Source organism: Thrips palmi, unplaced genomic scaffold (assembly GCF_012932325.1).
Source record: "Thrips palmi isolate BJ-2018 unplaced genomic scaffold, TpBJ-2018v1 HiC_scaffold_5, whole genome shotgun sequence".
Taxonomy (NCBI): Eukaryota; Metazoa; Arthropoda; class Insecta; order Thysanoptera; family Thripidae; genus Thrips; species Thrips palmi.
In genome coordinates, this window is record NW_023144632.1 from 729,310 (window position 1) to 742,990 (window position 13,681).

The 13,681-nt window shown below is 44.9% G+C and overlaps 2 protein-coding genes across 2 annotated transcripts; both read right to left on the minus strand.

The window, feature by feature from the left end:
• Window positions 1-1,356: 1,356 nt before the first annotated feature.
• On the minus strand, window positions 1,357-2,153 carry LOC117650519. Its single transcript, XM_034394003.1, has 2 exons — window positions 1,989-2,153; window positions 1,357-1,731 (listed from the first exon to the last, which is right to left on the minus strand). The coding sequence occupies exons 1-2, from the start codon at window positions 2,136-2,138 to the stop codon at window positions 1,375-1,377; spliced, it is 507 nt and encodes a 168-aa protein (XP_034249894.1). The 5' UTR covers window positions 2,139-2,153; the 3' UTR covers window positions 1,357-1,374.
• A 3,084-nt stretch (window positions 2,154-5,237) lies between these two features.
• LOC117650710 lies at window positions 5,238-8,437 on the minus strand. Its single transcript, XM_034394291.1, has 3 exons — window positions 8,427-8,437; window positions 6,787-6,874; window positions 5,238-5,576 (listed from the first exon to the last, which is right to left on the minus strand). Exons 1-3 carry the CDS (start codon window positions 8,435-8,437, stop codon window positions 5,322-5,324), a joined length of 354 nt encoding a protein of 117 aa, XP_034250182.1. The 3' UTR covers window positions 5,238-5,321.
• Window positions 8,438-13,681: the final 5,244 nt, after the last annotated feature.

Consider the following 13,681-nt stretch of genomic DNA (forward strand, 5'->3'; position numbering starts at 1 on the left):
ATGATGAGACGGCAATTTTGATACCAAGCAACACAAAAATGTGACGGTAGGGAAGATTCAGCCTGCGTGATGCGTTCTGCGCGCAATCACGGGCATCAGTTCGCAAGTGCCAAAACAGAACCCGGCGCCTCCCGGCCAACGCCACCAGGACCGCGGCCGCGCACACCCAAGCTTGACCTGCCCCTGAGCTGAAGCAAAGCTCTCAGCAGAGGTTTTTTAAAAAAGAAACAAGAAGAAAAATTTAAGCAAGTCTATAGTTAGTCTGTGTTTTAAAAAAAGGAAAGGTCACCAGAGCATAAAATTGAATCGACTCAATCGATTTTGTAGCCCCTTCAACCATTTTTACAAATACTTTTCCCAAATGACCCATGGACCCACCATCAACAGAAAAGGTGGGACTGACTTATATAAGCGTTATAACATAAAATAAATATCTGACTAAGTTCTAGAGCAAACAAATTGACACATTTTTAAAGCACACATAAATGATTTCAATTTGATAGATGAATTCCCGTTTTTAGAAGTGTTTAAAACACACCCTGAATTATGATAATTTTTATCTATATCTTATTTTGATAGAAAAATTCAAGCAAGTCTAATGTTAAAAGCAAGAAAGGCCACTACTTTAATTAAAGCATAATTTTTTAAGAAGTCCGATCGTGGAACACGACCGATGCCGATTTCCTTCATTTTTTGGTCAAAGGTAGTCTTGTGGGTCTAAGAAAGGCCACAAATTTTCTGGGCCGAAATATGCACCGTTCAGATTCTATGGGCAATTTTCGTTTTCTCTGACGACTTTTCACATCATATGGCCAAAATTGAAAAATCGCCTTTCTGAGGCCTCTATTGAGCTCAAAATGTGATATCTTATGTAAAATCACGCGAGGTACACGAATCCGGTGCCCGTTTGTTGATAGGACAACCCAAAAAGATGTTCTGACTGTTTTTCAGGTTTCGTAGTGGTTTTTACTTTTCTTGGGGGTTTTTGGGGTTCGGCACGATTTTCGCCAACCGATGATGGATTTTTAGATAAAAGGGCCAATCTATCATACTACGAGATAAAAAGTTTGTGTACGCCGCGTGAAAAACAGTGGCGCTGCAAAAAAATGAAAAAACCCTCTTTCTGGGGAGTTTTAGATCAGATAAACCACCTTTTGCGTGACCGTCTCCGCCCCATATTCAGTCTAAATATTGTCCCAAGTGATGTCAGAGTTGGTGTGAAATTTCACCGCTGTAGCTCAAGTAGTTTGGAAATGGCAGCTTTCTAAAGTTTTGCAATCACGTAAGGCATTTACTTTAAGTAGAATTGCGGTAAATGTGAAGACTTGTCACAGATCGGGTAATAAATGAGATAGATGAGTGCGTCAAAGTTCTCTAAGCGTAATTTTGGACAAGGAATCCGATTTTGCTGGTACGAAGACCCCAGCAGTCAGAGCCGCAGATCTCGGTGAAGACGACGTCGAATTTGCCGTAGGCTCCACTCATGATGTCCTGGAACTGCTTGGTCTGGAACACCTTGCGGCAAAGGCCGGGCCCAGTATTTCTATCGAGCAAGTCGAACAATCCCATCAAGTCAAAGTCCACCATTTCGGTGAACTTCATGCTGTTCACGTAGGTCGGGAGCTCCTTCGACAAGTCCACGTCGGTGTAGTTGGCGCGGGGCTGCTTCAGCGGAAAGGGACTCAAGTCCACCACCTCGTGGCCGCTGTCCGCCAGGGCCTGCATCGTGGCCTGCAAAGCAGAGAAACTCTGTATTAAACAGCATGCAACAACACGTGTGTGCAGACTGTAAGCTCCACACGTCCAAGTGTAGAGAATTACTCCACACCAGGAAGAGTCGCTCCAGCGTGGAGTGTACATGCTAGGCTGACTCCAGGTGGAGTGTGCATGACAGGTTGGCTCTAGGTGGGGTATACTTTGTCAGCACTTGAATTTCTAGAGTACACTTAGTTTGGCAGAGCACTTAATTAACATAACGAGACGCATACCTCGAACATGACGTTGTGGCTGCTAGCCGGGATCGGAAATATGCCCAACACTCGATAGGCACATACTGATGGGACTGTCCCCACAAGGGCCAGCAGTCCGAGGACGGCAAGAAGCTCACTCCGTGCTATGGTGTCAATCAGCGTGCCCATGGCTCCTGCCCTGACTCCTTTTATACCTTTCAACTTTTACGATAAGTCTGGGCCAGATATACATGCCCACATGGTGGGCAGTCTGTGGGCTTATCTGGGCCCTTCAGACTTCTTCTTCTTACGAAGTTGTATCATACGTGCTTATAAGAATCTCCAGACACACTTGAACACCTGCTTTTGAACTGTACCGCACTCGGTTTTTAGATTCCTTTCATCAATAAGAACTGCAGAAAATCGTGTGACCACGAACCTGGGTGTCGCAGGGGTTCAACACCCCCCAAAATGGCTGGGTTGTTTTTAAGGTTTCGCACTGTGTTGGATAGGTGGCGCTATCAGTGTCGGGCCATATGTGTTTTTTTTTCCCGTTGTTGGAGCTTCTCGTAGTACTCCACTTTATCTTCTTTCCGCTGATGACCAGAAGAAATGACGTCACATCTCAATTCATTACCGCACACATGTAAAAATAAAATAGGCAGGCGGCGGGGATGTTTGGCGTCCGTGGAAAAGCGCCGACGCTGGGCCCCTTGCATTCACGTCCAAGTTATGACAGCGCAAAGAGAGCATATTGCATACTGCCAATCCAAGAAGTGTCGGACAAGTACACACTTGCAGGTGAAGACAAAAATGTGCTAGTGCCCGTGCAAGGGTCGACCACACTGTGATTAACATTTAAATTTTGGCATTATGACAAATCAATGGCTACACGGTAAAAACGGTTCCTGATTTTCCCAGGAACTTCCTGGAAATCGCCTATACCTTCACCATTGGCCTCCTGGGAAAACCAGGTTCCGTTTTTACCGTGTGCTGATAGATGAACAAAGCTGCCGTACGCTTCTAGTCGTGATACTATAGGTTCACCATAGGCTACTACTCGCTGCGCTGTCTTAATACTAAGTATTACGAAGAAAAGGCTCAGCAGGATCTTGGCAGCGTAGGACATTTTGGTCAACGCCCGAAAGTGAGTAATTGTCCTACACTTAGAAGCAGTGGAGGCGATGTCACTACAAGTGGATCCATCCTACAGAAAAGTAATGTGTAGAGTCACAATTGTTGAAAGTTTTAAGTTGTTCGACTTTGTACTAGCTGGGCTCATTTTGTTCAGGTGATGGAAATGACGGAAAAGAACGAGAAGTGTGTTCACTTTTAAAAGAAGCTGTTTAGAGGATTTGGAAAAGGAGAGTGTTTAACTCGAGTTTCACTAGCGTTCAAACGAATGTGATAGCGCATATTCTCGGAAGTCATATCAAAATACTTCTTTGACAAGTGCACGTTGAGTGTAAATGTCGGTGGTTCGCGATAAACGGTGTCTGGTAGAAACCCTCGACAGCTAGACGACATCACGTCATGCAGCTGTTTTAAGCCGAGTAAGCTCATAAAAGGACTGCCAATTGGGGCAGCGACTGAACTGCCAGCGCACTGGTCGAACTGAAGTAACCTCAACAGCTTGCTCGGTACAATCTCCACGGCGTAGCCTACTCCCAAGTACACTCTATTTCACTGGTTTTCGGACAAAGGGGTGTAAGTCCATAAAATCGAAAAATTGAGTGAAGTGTATTTTCGGATATATCACTCAAAACCGCACAACCTGGTGTTGTCAGATCGTCAATATGACTGCTGCTTGCGGAGATACCGCACTGTCCCAAAGGACGTAAGTCCACCAATTTTCTGACAAAAGAGCACAAGTCCACCGTTTTCTGAAAAAAACAGCACAAGTCCACGTAAGTCCATACGTTTTCTGACAAAACAGCACAAGTCCATCGGTTTTCTGACAAAACCGCGTAAGTCCAGGGAATCTATGGACTTACGCGGTTTTGTCAGAAAACCGATGGACTTGTGCTGTTTTGACAGAAATGGGGAATACATTCCAAAAGGATAGTGCAGCCTACAAGGATTCTGGTTCTATAGAATCCATTTGCCTGACGCGCTACTTTTGATTGTGAGCAAAACCTTACTGATTGCAGGCCTTGAATGTGTATCTTTGTCATTGCACCAAACAGCATAAGTCCACCTGTTTTCTGACAAAACCGCGTAAGTCCAGGAAATCTATGGACTTGCGCTGTTTCGTCAGAAAATAGGTGGACTTGTGCTGTTCTGTCAGAAAACGTATGGACTTACGTGGACTTGTGCTGTTTTTCTCAGAAAACGGTGGACATGTGCCCTTTTGTCAGCACAAACATCATGATCAAAACCGCGTAAGTCCATACATTTCCGAAACCGTTGTGACAACTCAATCATGACACATTCAGGCGGATAAGACATGAAAATTCATATACTAAAATGTATACGTCTTTTCCTGCAACTCTTAATGGTTCAGATGCAGGAAGGTTTTCATTACATACCCACAAATTTTCATTTGAGGACTTACACCCCTTTGTCCGAAAACCAGTGATTTAGAGTGTGTAAGAGTCTTGCTGTAAGATTTGAGCAAAGTTACAGTGCATTCGGCGCAAGCATAATACGGAGCAAAATTGCTCCACAGGAATCTTTTTCTGACTTCGATTGTAGGATACACAGAAAACCTACGTAATACGAAGAAAAACTGCGTTCGTATAGCTTACGCCATTTCCTACGGGAAATTTCTTACACTCTCATGAGAGTGCTGCAGCACTCTCAGCCTCTTGCGGGCTTTATCGTCAGTAACCAACCATGTACTAAAAGTGCGTGCTAAGTAGACAGTTAGATTTGTAGTGCACTGCAGAAAATAACCACAGCAAATATAACACAAATTTCTGGCAAATTTTTGTTTAGGGATTTAGTGTACTTTTCAAGTACAACAATTGTTGTACAAAGCACAACGGAACCGGCATGACGAGTGCTGGGCAGTCCAGGGCTGCTTGTGGTTTGTACAATTCTCGTTGTACTTTCTACAATCCCTGTTGTACTTTTATTGTACAGTTTTTGTTGTACTTTTGTTATAATATCCACACTTTTTCTTGCAGTGCAGTTTCTATGAGAAATATACGCTGCGTATGAGGATCCGCAGCGTATATTTCTCGGAAACTGCAATTTCTTACTTCCGTTTTTGTTCTTCTTCTCTCGGCCAGAGCTTCTCTGGAGTACTCTATTCAGGGAACATCCGTAACTCATAATCTCAACAGAAGTGCAATATTTGAGCTATTTTATTTATATTCATGAGAGGCAGACATTGTCGCTTTCGCGTCATTGGTGATTAACCTATCAGGTTTAAAGAGGCTTGGCCAGGGAAGCGGTGATGCATTTTTGTGACTCTGAAATAATGGAAGAGTCAACCTTCATGCCGGTGAGGCACGGGGCGAGGAAGTCGACGAGGGACTCCTTGGGGTAGCCCTTGCCGGCCTTGACACGGGCTTCGTAGCGGCAGGAGGCAGCGGGGGTGGAGGTCGCGGTCTCAACGATGCCGGACTGGCACGCCTTAATGCGCCTGTCGATCTCATCGAGCTGCTTGATGTTGTAGGAAGCCTGCAGCACGGAAGAGTCAGGTCAAAGCACACTGCCGAACGATTGATGATTCGAATATTCGAAATTTCACATCATTGATGGTTCGTCTTCGAACAAAGGTGGACAAATTAGAGACAAAAAATCCGAAAATGACAGGAAAGTATGAGTGAGCATCGAATCGTTAATTTTGATTCGAATTCAATTCGGCACCTTTTTTCTATGATTCGATTCAAAAACAAATTTAAGATTCGATTTGAACTCTATGTGAAACGAAAATCCTTGATTCACACACCCCTTTCGTCAAACCAAGTGTGAGTGGAGAACTCCAAAGTATACCTGGTGTGGAGTAGAGTAACTCTGAGTGTGCATGCACACTGTGTACAGAGTTGCACAGTGTGCACACCTGGATAGAGTTTGCAATCTTGTAGTACTCCCAAGGAGACCGAAATCGTCACGCAGCATTCTTAAAAGCCTACGAAGCATGTGCCTCATAACTGCGAAGAAAATGAAGGCATTGTAGAATTGCTTTGTACTAAGAAGAAATGCTTGGTATTACGAAGGGCTTTGCATCATAAAACGAAGCACTTCTTAGATTTTACAATGCCTTCATTTTCTTCGTAGGGTCAGGGCGGGGAAGAACTAGACAGGGGAAGAACTAAACACCCCGTATTTTACTTAAATTACCCCAAACGTAGGCATACGCACAGGCATAAAAACCATCAAAAGTTGTTCAGAGGCATCAGTGGTTCATTACTTAAAACTTGATAAGCCTACACTGAGATTCCAAACGCTATGAGTATAGCACGTATGGTGCAATGCGCTGTGATATCGCACCATACGTGCAATGCCTCAGCCATATTGCACCTTTGGTGCAATGCTTCCCGAAAAGGCCCTATGCTAATGCATGGGAAATGGGAGGCATTGCTCTTCATGTGCAATGCTTTTGCATTGCACCAATTGACGCTATACTCATAGCGTTTGGATTCTCAGTGTAGGCATACGGCATTCGGAGTAAAATATGGGGTGTTCAGTTCTTCCCCTGTCCAGTTCTTCCCCACGGTGACCCTATTACGAAGCGGTTCTTCGTAGAGTCTTTACTGTGTGCAGGTGACGGATTTTCACCACGATGTGAGCACGAGTGTACGTGTGACTTGAAATAGCTCACGATGAGATTTTCGTGACGATTCTGTTCTCCTTGAGTGAGCACTGTCTATTTCACGACTTCTCTCACCTTCTTGAGGGCGGGCTGGACGGGCTTGGCGAGGGATTCGCTGAGGCACTGCTTAGCGGTGGCCACAACGGCGGGGTTTACGGGATCCCTGTTTTATTCATATATAAGAATTTGGTGATACGTCATAGCAATAGGGGAACTTTGTTATAAACTGTTGAAACTACGATTGAAATTCTTGTGACCTGTACAAATATTGGTAATCAGTGCGATTATTAATTCACTAATAATAAAAGTCGCGAAGCTGCCCCTTCGCGACACCCATTTTTAGGAGTTTTTGACCTCTACCAAAAAGCCAATCGGTGTTGGATCCGGCCCTATTTGTGTTTCGGCGATTCGTATTCACTAGAGGAACCGAAAAAACGGGAGGGAGCCAGATCTGAGGGGGGTCCCCGGCCAAGTGATTTTTTGTCTGGAGCTGCTCTTGGTCATTGCATGTAAAGACCACACCAAACGTGGTGCAGACCACTCCAAACGTGGCCTATCGTGGTCCAGACCACACCAACACTTGAGGCCCAAATGGCACCTTTTTGACGTTTGGTTTTTCAGTGGTTTTGTCTATGGCGCAGTGCGGAGGAAAGAGTCTAGCACGCTCCACACTGAGAAAAAAGTCTGGTTAAAAGTACCAGACCAATCCTAGTTAAACGAGTACTAGTTACTCATACGAGAATCCTAGTAACTCTCACCAGATGATCAGTTGCAGTAACCAGATCGGGTGTTGTGACATTTACCAGGTGTCTGGTTAATAATCCTGGTAAATTTTACCAGACTGTTCCGTAATTGGCACCATACGTAAAACTTCGAAATATTCGTTTCAATTGAAATGTTCGGGTGTCAAAAAGTAAACTGCAACCGGTTTCGTTATTTTCGGAGTCTTAAATCCGAAAGAAACACTGGGAGTATTTCCCTGAGCCAGACACGTAGAGAGTCACCTGGTGGGGATCCCCTCGACCCACAGGCGACGTGGTGGCGCAGTGGTAACGTGCCCGTCTCACAAGTGTGAGATCCCGGTTCGAATCCGGAGGAGAGGAGGAGGAGGGAAAAAAACAATTCAGAGGTTGTTCGTTAACGAAATCGACGTTACATCAGGTTTCATCACTACGAAAAATATTTTATTAAAATTTGGACTTCTTACTTCAGTTTTGTAAGCACATTAACTAACCAGGATGTTTGGTAAAAACTACCAGAAGGGGACCTGGCGGCATTGTGAGGATAACTATAAATCTGGTACGGTTTACTAGACCGAGGCCAACTAGACAGTTTAGTATTTTTTACCAGAATTCTAGTTGAGTTATATTCTATCAGACAGTCTGGTATTTGGTACAAGGATTCTGGTTATCGTTACTAGACTTTTTTTCAGTGCAGGTTATCAATGCGTCCTAATAGAATAATCCTAATTGTCAGAGTAGATTCATGACAATCCTTACTAAGAGCAGATTCAGGACAATCCTAACTGGTACAGTGCTCCCTTACTCCAAGCTGAGGATTCGGGGGACAGGTCCAGGTTGGAGAGAACAGAGGAAACAGTTGAACACGTGTTGCAAGGGACGGCGAGGGTCGAGCTCGCGCACCGAGAGGTCAATAAAAGCGATCGCGTTGAGGCCCGATGCCGACCACGACTCTTGCCGGGCTCGCCGTGCTACCTGCTTCCCATTGTGGAGGCACCTTTCGGTCCATACGATGGTCCGACGCTTTGGCGACCGTCCGGGTTTATGGCTGCACTCGTCAAACCCCTGTCAGACGGCGAGCTCGCCGAGGGTCGAGGGTACACAGCGAAAATAAAAAAATCAGGCTGGAGGGGGCAGCATAGAAGGAGGGAGCTTATTCTCGCCGCGTGCCACAAAGTATCGCCTACTGGCGCCCACGGCGCTTCGCTGGCACCTGGCCACGAAGTGTTGCCTACTCTCACGGCGCTTCGCAAGCACCTGGCCACGAAGTGTTGCCTACTCTCACGGCGCTTCGCAAGCACCTGGCCACGAAGTGTCGCCTACTCTCACGGCGCTTCGCAAGCACCTGGCCACGAAGTGTTGCCTACTCTCACGGCGCTTCGCAAGCACCTGGCCACGAAGTGTTGCCTACTCTCGCGGCGCGACGCTGGACCAGGCTACGAAGTGTTGCCTACTCTCGCGGCGCTTCGCTGGCACCAGGCTACGAAGTGTTGCCTACTCTCGCGGCGCTTCGCTAGCACCTGGCCATGAAGTGTTGCCTACTCTCGCGGCATCGCTGGCACTTGGCCACGATGTGTTGCCTACACTGTGGCAAAAAGCTGCCGAAAATTCTGTATACAGCTTGTGGTAGACCGTCCCTTGTTTTTTCAGATTGAACCGAGACAAAAGTTCGTGGTGCCAAATTGTTCCATTTGGTGCAAATTTTAAAAATCGTCCGATTTCGGAATTTGAAAGTTGTCTCCCAAGTAAACACGTCATTTTGATGCCCGAAGGGCGAAAATTTCAAGCGTTTTGCCGTATCTCGAACCGTTATGGCCGAAACAGCGCTCTGAACGCGCGCCGCCTCCGCGCGGAAGGCCGATCTGGACCCAACTACGATGCTTTTGGGCTGCCCCGAGCCGCCCTGTAGGGAAATGGATCGCTACATCGCTGTCAGCACCTTCCTAAAACTTGTGTTTGACTAATTGCATAGTAATTGGTAGGTTAGATTTCGGTACAGACGTGTTAAAGACCAAATTTTACAGCAAAACACGCGAAAAATACTTAAGGGGGGACATCACTCCAAAAACAGTGCTTTTGTAAAAACGTCATAAAAACCAAACGGAAAGAGAAAAATTGTTCATATTTTAACAGATAAAGCATAAGGTAAAAAATCAATTGTGGGTCACGAATCAATTGTGGGTCATTTTTTTCGACGGGTCACTGCAGACCCTGTGGAGATTGAATCGATTTGAATTTCGCGGTTGACCTTCCTCCAACCTTTCTTTGTCCCCCCCAAATAGCGTGTATGTCTGTGCGACGACTGAAACAGCTCCTATCAGGCTTCAAAGGAAGGCTCTTCAAAAAGTCGTGAAAAAAGCGCCCATCCAACGAGGCGAAAAATGGTGTGTTTTTTCAAGTTGCACCGTGAAGCTTTTACGAGATTAAACGGGACGCCCTTGCTGATTTAGGTTCATAATAGGTCAGGGAACATAAATTTACCATAGTACAGCCGAAATCATTCGATGCCATGGTGCGCGGGTGATGGCAAAGTAGCGTTCGCTACCATGTCTGACCCATTATTTTAGACGAATTTTACGGTAGTTTTTCTTATATTTTTTGTTTTCAGCGCTTCTGAATTACTGACGTATCACAGTAAATTCCATTTTTCTGCTCTGTCACATTTAGTACTACAATACGAAGGTTGTTAAGCTTACGCTACAGCCCCGAATGACTACGCTAGCACTTACTTCCAGTCCGCCATAAGCCTTTTTTTGTTGGCGAAGGGGGGGGGGCATTGCGGGGCTTACATCGCACGTCTTGATACGGGACCACAAATCGCCGCCGCGCAGGTCCCCCTGGCGGCCGAGCCGAGCGGTGCCGAAGAGTGCCGAGCGGCCGGAGCCGAAGGGGACTTTGTGCCGTGCCGAGCACGGCAACCTGGGGCACGAAGGAGCCATAATCATCGAAATACCCTAAATGCTAATAGTTTTAACATCTATTAGCCAGGGGAAGGTCTTCGGCTTCGATGCAGAGCTAGATTCTGCTGCAGATGGAAATGCATGTTCGTCAGAAGGAAATTGTAGTATGTTGGTGTGGACAGACGGCTACCTTAAGGGGGCTCATACATGTTAAACACACTTTGTAAAAAAAAAATTTTTGATGTAGATGGATTAAGATTTTACAATTTCTGTGTTAAAACCCTTTTAGATAATTGAGTAAGCTTCATTTTGGCTTAAAGGAAAGTGACTTTGGACATTTTTTGGAGATTTAGTCGAAACGTTTAAAATTTTGGTTCTCGTAAGATTTTGTTCGCATACTTGCTCAGATCTGTGGGGAAAAAATCAGGGAGACTCATCCCTAGTAGTGTCATAGAATTGACTACAATGGGCTTTATATCTGCAATAGTTTTCAAGAAATAAAATAAAAACATTTTTTTTAACAATTTTTTAAACAAATTTTTTAACAAAAAATTGTTTTTATTTTTTTTCTTGAAAACTATTGCAGATATAAGGCCCATTGTAGTCAATTCTATGACACTACTAGGGATGAGTCTCCCTGATTTTTTCCCCACAGATCTGAGCAAGTATGCGAACAAAATCTTACGAGAACCAAAATTTTAAACGTTTCGACTAAATCTTCAAAAAATGTCCAAAGTCACTTTCCTTTAAGCCAAAATGAAGCTTACTCAATTATCTAAAAGGGTTTTAACACAGAAATTGTAAAATCTTAATCCATCTACATCAAAAAAATTTTTTTACAAAGTGTGTTTAACATGTATGAGCCCCCTTAATATTTTTAAAATAATTTGTCCAACCTATCCTAATCAAAACCAAACGGGCTCGCTACAGATCTTATTCTCATCGCGGCAGATCTATTTCTAATGTCAACAGATCTTAGCCTACTCTATTCTCAAAATATTTCATGCTATAGTCGCGACAAGTTTCGGTCACTTGCGACCTGACCAACTTTACGTAACCTAACGTACCATATATAAACCAAACCTTAATATTCTTAAAACATATTGTCCAACCTAAAATTTGAACATAACTAAAAAGGATGGGTGAAACCGAAAAATTAAAAACTGGCCAGTATTTGAACCACCAATACTAAGGGCCGTAGGCAGAGGTGGTACCCCGGAGCCACGGAGACATCTGCTGAGGAGGCGCTCGACAACTCTACTTGAGTGACTAAGCCCCCCGAGGGTCCGGGGTTATCCCCATCCTCGGAATACCCACGTGGACCTTCGGGCTTGCCTTCGGGCCACGCTCGGCGAGGGGGACTTCGGGCGCGCTCGGAAGGGGACCTGCGCCGCGCCGATTTGTGGTCCCCTAACCGTTCCTTACATCGCACCCGGAAGGGGACCGCTCTCTAACTGCAGAGGCTAGGCATCCGAGGCCAGTCCGGCCCTGTAGGAGTCAAATCAATCCCTACAGACTAAATATTCTGACTGAAATAGATTATAAACTGTAGCAATACCTCACGATGACAGGGTGTGGTGTTGGATTGTCTACCACACCGGCGGCCGTAGAATATGCACTATAAAAGTTTCGTCTCTATTCCAGGACGTTTAACTCACATCTGTCTCACAGTGAAATAGGCTTGTTTACATATTTTTCCTCTTTGAGTGAAAAACGTGCCTGCTTGGTTTATTGAGAGCCAGGGACCTTTTATTAATGGAAATAAGAAAACATCTTGCAAAAGTGGTCAATTTACGAGCAAAAAGACGAAATGGCCCATAATTGATATGACCCAGATTTGATTCATTGTGCTACAGATCCTGCAGTTTTCACGATTCCGAAAAATAAATTCAAAAGTGAATTCCTCTCGCATTTAAGCAAATCATATCCAAATTTGAGCTTTCTACAATGCTGACCCACAAATGGTTCCAAAAATCAATTGTGGGCCAAAACCGACTACAGGGTGAGTTTCCTCAATGTGTCAATAATTTGCAGGCAGTTTGGGTATCCCTAGGGGACCATTTTTCGCCAATGAACTAGTGGGCGCAAACGTCTAGGTACGGAGATAATTGGTGTTTTGTAATTGGATTTTGCGCCTACGAGGTAGGCACCCGGTGCCACTGAGGGCGGCAGGACCTGTCGAGGGGGTGTCGCGGGACTAGCAGTACTCGCGGGAGTGCCACTGACCTCGCGGAAGTATCTGAGGAATCCCGCCACCCTCGCAAAGACAGCCGTGAGATCCACTGTAACGGGGGCCACCATGACAGCCTCTTCAGACCCGCGGCAACCCCTCCCAAAAGACATTTGCAAGGTCCGCCGCACCCCTACGAGACTCGAAGCACCCCTCCTAGCCCGCGAAGGGATGTAAAGGCCGGTAATATTACCGGTAAAGAACGGTATAATACGGTAAAATACGGTATTTTACGGAGACCCCGGTAAAATTGGTATTTTTCGGTCATTTTGAAATATTGACTTATTTGCCCTTCTTTTGCTACCACACGATGAATTAGGACGTAGGGACTGCAAACAGCGCCTCTTGGGAACTCTTGGTTTGTATCTGCCCCTCGCGCCGCCCCATCTTACGTGTAAGACATTATCTCTAGGCACTTAAAACATAGCAAGAAGTCAATGTTCTCTTCTTTTGCAAAACTTGTGGAAACTAAAATTTAACTACACGATCCAAACCAGAAACTTCTTTGTTGCCAAGATAAGTATAATGTAAACTAACTTTAAACAGAAACTAGGAAAAAATAGGGGTAGATACTTGTTAGTTATTTGACCTGAATAATGCAATAAACATTTACATGATTGGACACCATGGGGCTGCCGCGCCGATGCCTTTCAGGAAAAAGAGTTTTCATGAAATTGAGCCAACTTACATGGACAACGAGAGAAAATGCAATATTTTTGCACTTCAGTTTATTTGGGCTGTTAATTTACGATCAAAAGAACCAGGCAAAATCTAAATTTATTTACGAAAAGGGAAAGTCCACAAAACTCAGACATAAGGGGGAGGGGTCAGTAAGTCGGAGAATAGTTCATATCTTTAACCCACACAGTGTTTGGTCCTTGTCTTTCAAAATGCTTCATTGTTCTTGAGTCATGTTGGCTTGGAAGTATGGATGAAACGATGGAACCGATACACCCTCACCAAAACGTACCTTCTTTCCCCCTATTTTCACAAGAGGTACCACCATTACCCCTTAGAGTCAAGAAAAATCAATGTTACCCAATTTTACCGTATAATACGGTAAAATACCGTATTTTACCGTATTTTACGTAACTTTGAAT

Bases quoted from the DNA above. Each gene is read 5' to 3' on its own strand.
- LOC117650519 (XM_034394003.1), bottom strand. From the start codon at position 2,138: ATGGGCACGCTGATTGACACCATAGCACGGAGTGAGCTTCTTGCCGTC. The intron at 1,732-1,988 runs GTATGCGTCTCG...TCTGCTTTGCAG, and splicing joins GCCACAACGTCATGTTCGAG to GCCACGATGCAGGCCCTGGC.
- LOC117650710 (XM_034394291.1), bottom strand. The intron at 5,577-6,786 runs GTGAGAGAAGTC...TCCGTGCTGCAG, and splicing joins TCCAGCCCGCCCTCAAGAAG to GCTTCCTACAACATCAAGCA.